The sequence below is a fragment of the Quercus lobata genome, chromosome 2 (assembly GCF_001633185.2).
Source record: "Quercus lobata isolate SW786 chromosome 2, ValleyOak3.0 Primary Assembly, whole genome shotgun sequence".
NCBI lineage: Eukaryota > Viridiplantae > Streptophyta > Magnoliopsida > Fagales > Fagaceae > Quercus > Quercus lobata.
Window position 1 is genome coordinate 29671832 of NC_044905.1, and position 8799 is coordinate 29680630.

The 8799-nt window shown below is 31.1% G+C and overlaps 1 protein-coding gene across 2 annotated transcripts; it reads right to left on the minus strand.

Moving 5' to 3' along the window:
- Positions 1-212: 212 nt before the first annotated feature.
- On the minus strand, positions 213-8529 carry LOC115975248 (cellulose synthase-like protein G3). 2 transcript variants are annotated; one of them, XM_031095958.1, is made up of 6 exons: positions 7754-8529; positions 4947-5096; positions 4342-4467; positions 3776-4222; positions 2855-3202; positions 213-888 (listed from the first exon to the last, which is right to left on the minus strand). In XM_031095958.1, exons 1-6 carry the CDS (start codon positions 8366-8368, stop codon positions 340-342), a joined length of 2235 nt encoding a protein of 744 aa, XP_030951818.1. In that variant the 5' UTR covers positions 8369-8529; the 3' UTR covers positions 213-339. The 2 variants fall into 2 exon arrangements, with proteins under 2 accessions (XP_030951818.1, XP_030951819.1); XM_031095959.1 differs by lacking the exon at positions 2855-3202.
- Positions 8530-8799: the final 270 nt, after the last annotated feature.

Genomic DNA, 8799 nt, shown 5'->3' on the forward strand with positions numbered 1-8799 from the left:
AGGCAGCCCAGCCCACTTTAACCACAAAAGGCCCACTACACAGATCAGTTCTTGTACTTTTTTCCATGTACGTCAAAAGGGTAATGCGGTGGCTAATAAACTAGCCAAATTAGCAATGCATTATGTTGAACCCTAGATTTGGTTGGAAGACATCCATAATGATGTTGCCCATCTTGTATTGTTTGACAATAATTTTTCTATTGATCGAATAAAATTCTTGACTGGTTTCTCAAAAAAAAAAAAAAAAAAAAAGTTCCATAATTGAAATTGCATACAAGTAATGAAGTTTTCCACTTATTTAGCAGAAAGAATATAAACCCATTTCGTAATTTCTATTCCTTAGATGAAGAGAACCTGTGAAGCTAGAACATAGAGAGTCAATACCAGACATGTAGAAATTGTAGTAATCTTCACTGGCATTCTTCCTTTATCCCTCCTCAAGACTACGGCTTCATAGATTGGCATGCAATTCACCACTACAAAACCTGCCATAGACATCTGCAAAAATAGTTCCTCCGAATTGCTGCCCTTCAAAACTTGCATGAGCCCCATAAAAAATGAGACTAAGTTGATTATTGCTGCCACTGTTATTGGCACAAACATGGGTGATGGGACTCCAAAGTCAAAAACACCTTGGTCATATCTTTTGCTTTGTTCATCATCAACAACTTTGTTGGTCAAACTAAAACCGTATGTGGAAATGCCTAGACACTTGAGAAAGTACTCCAGGAATGCGAACAAGTAGCTTGAGAGTACTCTTATCGTCCACATTCTTTGATCATTCCACCACCTTTGAACTGTTCCACCCTCTACTATAAATTCAAGGAGATCACTTCCATAGGCTCCAAGGAAAAGAAACACGTACAAGAAGAACCATGGCTCCGATAACTACAACTCATTTTTCAATTAAGTCAATTTATCAATTGAAAAATGACAATCAAGTAATGATGAGGACACGACTTTTTTCACAACTTATTAATATGGCAAATTGTGATTGAAGCAATTTCACTTTAATATTTCTAGGGTTGACTCAATACATTTTGGGCCTTAGACCAAAACTTCAAATGTGATACTTTCTTATATAAATAATTATTATTTTAATATTTATTTAATTTTGGAAATACTTTTCATCCAAATTTTCAGCTATGTTTTGTTTATCACTGGTAACAAATTTATCCAAAAATCATTTTTAAGATTTAAAAAAAAAAAAAATCATACACAGGTGATATGGGGAAATTATTGTGTACTCCCGGAGTACCATAAATGCGTACGCCTTCCTCTCACATGAATGTGGGTCTCACTAATTAAATTCATGGTGAGACTTACCATTCATGTGAGAGGGAGGACTACACATTTATAGTACTTCGAGAGTACCTAATAATTTTCCGGTGATATGAAGCATGATCTATAATAGGAAAGTATAATTTACGTGTAAAACCTAAATTATTAGAATTGGGATCCTAAGCAAGATCAATGAGAGGTCCTTATAGATCAAATTGTAGAATCAAATTAAGAATTGTAAGATTCTAATTTATGGCAAAAATAAAGTGATAAATACTGGTAATAATGATTTATCTTAAATAATCATTGAATTAACCAAAGGAAAAGGGATAGATTTTAAATAATAGTATAACTTTCACATCCTTTCCCTACTAACTAAAGAAATTTGCATATTTCTCAATATGAAAAATATTTTTATAGATTCATCACATGAGTATAAACATTGGTAACAAATCTAATTTTAATTTCATGTACTGTTGAAGAAGTAGTGTTTTGTTCCTTTGGGGGAGAAAATGAAAATGACATTATATATAATTAGAGATCGATAAGCTCAAACAAGTATCAATAAAATATATACAGTAATTATGTATGGTAATGCTACTGGTAGACCATTAATCAAGAGAAACTTTTGCTACCTATTCACCATAATAATTTTTACAACAATTGAGTTGACACCTAGCAGAGTTTTATTAGTTCACATCTAGACTCATCACTAACTTTCTATTTATCATTTACCATTCAAAACTTGTCAACTCGGCAGTTGTAAAATATGTGGTAAAAACTGTTGTAACTCTAAACTAATTGATGTAAAAAAATTGTGGAGTTTCTTTTGTTCTTATTTGCACCATATGTGCCACACGGCACACTTATCACAATGTAATTTCTACTTACCCTACCTTCTTTACCCTTCTTATTTGCACCATATGTGCCATTGGCTTTTTGACAAACAATCTCTCTCAACCATGAGATGATAGATTTTCAAAAATAATTTTTATTAATTAAAATTTTTATATGTTGCATAGCATTCAAAGAGATTATAATTTTTCAAAAATAATTTGTTGATAAACAATGCATTACATTGGCCAATAGAGAGAGCCTTAATTTTTTTTCCCCTAGGTGAGGTGCCTTAATTTTTTTTTTCTTTCTATATTGCAAGACTAATTAAATATAATTTGTTGGTGAATAGGGGTCTTCTTTCATTGGGGGAGCTAGGGCCATTTATTGTCTAAAAGTGGCCTACGGGTTAAATTGCTCCACACATGGCCTAATCTCTAACACTATTTTTTACCAATCATAACAGAACACGCTAGTAATTGTGAAAAATTGGCCTCCATAGACTTGTTGATATAAACATAATAAATCCATTAACATTAATGAATGACATAATCTTGGCACCAACACTTCAAAAGTTTAGCGAATAAAGGTGGGGAAAAGAAAAAGAGTAGAGAGGCCTAGCATATAGACTTTATTTCAAAGACTCTAACATTTAAGTAATTACATAGCTAAATTGTTCTATCCAAAAAAGAAAAACCAAAGTAATGACATGAAATTTGTAAAGTGTTTAGGTACATACCTTTGGGAATATACTAACTTCATTGAGAAGAGCTAGTTGGGGGAGGAAGGCATATATGATGTATGGAATAAGCCAATTGGGTAACAGTATATAATATGTATAAGTAAGGCCCATAATAAGGCCCATGGACCTAGTGCCGAAGGTTATGGGGCTATATTTTGAGAATTCAACTTGCATAGCACCAATGACCCATCTTTGGCATTGATTCAATCCATCAATAAGGCTGATTGGTGCATTACCCAAAAAGGCTGGCCTCTTAGGATTGCAAAATATGGACCTCCATCCATCACATTTTTGCCGATACCCCGTGTAGAAGTCCTCAACTAGTGATCCATAATTGAAGCCCATCTACGTATTGCACAATGAATTTATTGATCATCTATAAGTTATAATTACAATCGAATGTGACTTTTCACTCTTCTTTAATTAAGAATTGAATCCATGTAAGATATTCAGCATTTTCTAGATGAAAATAAGATTTCGACCCTAAATTTTAATTATTATATAATACTTAGCGTGCAGTTGGATTAGTTTTTTGCTGAAAATTTTATTTGTTTATTTATTAAAAGTTGAAAAAAGTGTGTGTGCAAGGAAGTGATATCCTAGTTTTTAAGCAGATTATTCCGCTTGCTATTCAAGACATCTCAAAAATCTCATAAACCGACCGATAGAATGGTGGATTGAATTTAAGATTTCCAAGTTTACGCCATATCCCAAACCAATAAACTCACTACCTGAGTTCCCTATGAGAATACAAAAGTATAGTTATACTTAAGAAAAGTGATGATTTAATCAATCATACATAAGAAAATGATTAAGTGTTTTTTTTTTTTTAAAGGAAAAACTAATCGAAAAGCACACTAATCAGTTATAACTTATAAATTGTAAGCTAGGGAAATATAAACAAACTCATAGGCTTACCTCAAACCCCCATTTGGTATTGTTCTCATAACTGCACCCTGCAACCTTGTGTGCCAAATCGAGAATTTGTTGGGATTGGATGGGCTTGTTCGCTACAATATTGTATGGGCTAATTTCTGTGATTTCTGGTGAAATAAAAGTTGATGGACCTCCAAAGAAAACCCGCCGATTGAAATAGCATCCGGTTCCCATATAATTTGGGCCCAATAGTCCGTCCATACCCATTGGATTAGTTTGAAAAGCTCGTTTATATTCACTACCATAAGTGTCATTCTTGTTAATCCCATGAAACATTTGAGGGAATTGAACATATCCTAATTTGGACTGAAGTTGAGGATTTGATAGATAACACAATGCCCGAAGGGGTGTTTGTGGATCATTGGAGTACGTATCACAATCCATGGTTAGGATTATAGGTGCATTGGTCATGGCAGCTGAGACTCGAAGCTTTAAAACAAAAGGCCAAAACAAGTAGTAATTGATGAACAGAAACACAAAAAGAACTATGAAAGAACTAGTAGCATGTGTAACATAGTACATTTTGGCTCAAATATAAGAAGGCTTACCAGGACATTAAGGGCACCAGCCTTGAAATGGTGGGATGAAGTTTTGCTCTTTTCTCTAGAGAGATAGATGAGATTTGGCATCAAATGATCCGTGATATCTTTGTTTTTGCTACTCTCTAATAAGACCTGATCATGGTACAAGCCAATATATTAGATGCTCACTAAAGTTTTAATTACCTAAAAATAAAAAGGAATTACTATTTTAAATGGGAATTAGATGCCCAAAACAAAAAAATTTTGCTACTTTTTTTGCTGAGCAATTGTTTCTATTACCAATTCCTATCCCAATGCTGTTCTATAATATGTGATGACACTTGGATTAATTTCTTTGGAATGAATAAAAGAGTCTATGGATACAAGTTTTTTTTCATAACAATTGATGTAACCTCTTGTAATTGATGTATGATAAAAGTAGTGTTAGTGATTAGTTAATGTGAAAATGATAACTCCAAATATAATTGTCACCTTAATAAGTTGTAAAAAATTATTAAAGTAATTTGTATCACTAACATTGTCAAAGACAAAAAAGAAAAAAGAAATGCTAGTGGAATGAATACACTGATCTTTTTTAACACAAATAGTAAACCCCTTGATATAAAACAAACCTTAATGATGGTGGAATGATCTTGGTGTGTAAATTCATCTGTCCATTTGCTCAAAGCCCTGCGCTCTGACTCATCAGTGATATACTCTTCGCTAACTTTCCCAAGCTCAAGAACATTCTCTACCCTAACTTTCATCCTTTCATACATTATCTGTAGGATTGTTAAGAACAAGAATGTGATTAAGCTAATGGTTAGGGTTATTGTTTGATAGAACTCTTCAATGAGGAAATTGCATTAATTTTACAAAAGATCCATGAATAAATCTTCCCTACAAATTATAATTTTAAAAGGTAATCAATAAGTTTTAGAGGAGATTCTATTCCCTTCCCATCTAAATTGGCCATTTATGCAATAATAAATGTCTTCTTCTAAAAACGATAGGTCGTGAGTTCAAATTCGAGAATTAATCTCTTTAAAAATAAGGGGGTAAGACTGTCTACCATGACCCCTCTAAAATCCCTCAAAAGTATAAGTTTTGTGCATTAGGTATGAAAAAAATGCTTAATTCCTAGTGCAATTTTGTTCAATCATTTAATCGAATGAATAAATGATATGCACATATCCTGCCATCAATATTACGATAAAAAAAAAAAAGAAAGGGTTAGATAATATTGTAGGTTTTATTTTATTTTCACTTTATGCCTTTATGATATATCCAATAGAAATATGCACATAGGTTAAAGCTAAAGGGTTCAATCCCTTTCTCACTCGTACCCAAAAGTGCATTGTTTTAAGAGAAAGGGAGTTATATATATGTGTGTGTTTGAGAGAGAGAGATCAAATATGAGATGTGTCCAATAAATTAGAGCAATACTCTTTATACAATATTTTCCATAACAAATTTCAATTTCAGAATAAATAAGTTGTTATTAATTCTCAATAGGATCTTTAACTAACATTGCTTTTATTATCTCTTATTTAAGACTTATGATTGTGAAAAAGTTTGTAAAAAATTTTGTTATGCCTGTATAAAAAATTAAGGCTAAAATACAAATTATACCTTCTAAATTTGTCTAAAATTCATTTTAGTTCTCTAATTTTGCTTTAATTCAATTAAGTCTTTTACATTTCAAATTTATTCAATTCAGGACTTTTGTCCAATATCATAAAAAAATTGTTATTAAAAAAGTATTTTTCTCACATGAAAAAAAAAAATTCTATATAATTAATAAAAATATTTTATAGCATTTATGTGTGAGAATTTTTTTCATTAGTTAATTGTATATTTACCACCAATATTTTAACGAAATTGGACAAAAAACTTGAATTAAATAAACTTAAAAATTAAAAAACTCAATTAAACAAAAATAAAGTTTGACTAAAATAAATTTTAGTCAAACTTAAATGGTACCATTTGTGTTTTAACCAAATATTAACTGTTCTTTTTTCTTATGATATATCCAACACAAATTATGTTTTGGGTTCCCAAAAACAAAAACAAACAAAAAAAAATTTATTTCAGTCAAACTTAAATGATACCATTTGTGTTTTAACCAAATATTAACTGTTCTTTTTTCTTATGATATGTCCCACACAAATTATGTTTTGGGTTCCCAAAAACAAAAACAAACAAAAAAGTGGTTGTGGCTCCTTTTCAGTGTAGTGAATTAGTGATGGCCGGCCAATATCTAGTTGTTGACAGGGGCCAAGCACTTATATATAGAAGGCGTGTCGTATTAGAATACCTTTCTTTTTTTTATATTTTAACTTCTTCTGTTTGGTTTTAGTACAGTGTGCAAATTAGTACTTAATTGGAGTTCTTTTTAACATTTGAGATTCAATTATCAGGTTTCTAATTTCTTCTTTCTCAAAAAAAAAAAAAAAAAAGTTTCTAATTTCTTTAGTATATGGCTATATGCAGTTATGCACTATATGTCTCCTTAAAAGAGGGAAGACAAGTGCTGTTTGCAGTTGGCTTTTACGTTTGGTGCGGTGAAATTTACATTATATATTTTAGGAGTAATTTTAAATTAAACTCAATAGTTTAGAAATTTTCAAATTTAATCATTAAGTTCAGACTATTAGAAATTTAAACTTATACTTTTGCTAGTTTCAAATAAATACTTTAACTTTTAAAACTATAATCATTTATAATTTAATTTTTTTAATAATTTGATTGAATTTTAAGAATTAATTTGAAACTTTAGAAATTATATGGTTAATTATAAACAATTTGTAAAGTATAGAGTTTTACATATATATATATATTTGGTCACAAAAAGAGGAATTTCTTTGGGATGAGCAAATGATCCACTTGGAAATTTGATCAAGACTTGCACAGGAATTATGTATGGATATAATTCATATAGCTTAATATTAAGTAACATGAATCTAATTCATCAAGAAAAAAAAAAAAAAGAATTTGGCTAGAGAAAAAAGGGGGAGGTATTAAGAAAATTTAATTAGCTCAATATGAGTTTATCAAAAAAGAATTGGGATAAAACTTAGATCCACTCCCTTGAGTTGTGTAATTTAGATTTCATAATTAATTTTAAATATGATAAATACGATCAAATGATTAATTTAATTTATATTTAAGAAGTGGGTTCTAATTAGTTTAATTAGTAAAAAAATTTATGATTAAATAAGAAATCTGACGTTCAATTTCTATTTATATCAAAAATCGATTAATACCTTATTTTGATAATAAAAAGCTATCTGAAACTCTCTTTAAAACAAATTATCTTTATGTAAGATAATATTGTCAATACTCAAGAATCACATATAGTTGAATTTATAAATATTTAAGAAACTATAACTAAGTTTTGGCCTTTTGACCCAAAGGTTTTAGTTTTACTAAATATTACCTTAATCTTTTCAGCATCAGATGACCATGAGTGCTTTGATGCAAAATAGGCTTCTGGGCTTCTATCTATTATGTTCGTCTTCCTACAAAATGGTAACCAATGACTTGCAAACTTTGCAGCTTCCATACAAGCAAAGAGAGTGAGCTGTGAACCACCATCATCTGATACATAGACCGAAATCTTCTCTGTTGGATAGTCATAAGCCATGACTGATAAGGCTGTGCTCACCAACCTTATTGGTGGTTCCTTGTACGGATCTGCTGTGCAAATGAACACGTCTAGTGCTGGAAAATCCGATTTCTTCATGACCTTTTCAAGGTTTTCAGGGAATTCACTGCGATAAACAATGGCCACTCGGAAACATTGTTGCATGACCCAAATGATGGCAAGGATAATATCAGAGATAAACAAGGAAAGGGTGATAAAGAAGGAGGCTAAGGTGGTTGATTCGATGAGTTTGTGTGCATGGTGATAAAGATGGGCTAAGATAGCACAAGTGTAAACCGCCATAAACACACGGTTCAAGGTTGTGCGACGTGCGTGTCTAAGTGTGTGAAGGGGAGGGGTAGAGGTTGTGGAACTTGTGTTGAACCCTCTCAGCCTCAGATCCTCCATTTTTGTGGTGGTGAAGTATCGTGTGCAGGGATAATATCTAAGATAGGGTACATTCAAGTAACTTCAGTTTAGAAGAAAATTGGAGCATTTTTATTGACTGTTCTATCAAGGATGATGACATGTATGCTGGTTCATGGGCCAAAAAAAAATCGCCAAAAACAACTGTTTGGCCGAAATATTTAAATCATTATTTTAAAATTTGAGTTTTTTAAAGATGAGTTTGTCATGCAATTTGAGTTTCATTTCATTGAAAATAAGATTTCGTTTAGTTATTTAAGTGTTGTAAAAGTAAGGGTAGATTAAAAAATATTATAAAAAAAAGTGTTTTAATATTTAAATACTTAAAACTATTTTTAAAAATTTAGTGTACCAAGGGCATCTAGCTACAAGACAAATCTTTTTTTTAATGAAGTGGGACCCATCTTTTTGGA

Coding starts and splice junctions, on each gene's coding strand:
- LOC115975248 (XM_031095958.1), bottom strand. CDS start 8,368: ATGGAGGATCTGAGGCTGAGAGGGTTCAACACAAGTTCCACAACCTCT. Junction 5,097..7,753: donor CTGATGCTGAAAAGATTAAG/GTAATATTTAGT, acceptor ACAATCCTACAG/ATAATGTATGAAAGGATGAA. Junction 4,223..4,341: donor CTGGTGCCCTTAATGTCCTG/GTAAGCCTTCTT, acceptor TTTGTTTTAAAG/CTTCGAGTCTCAGCTGCCAT.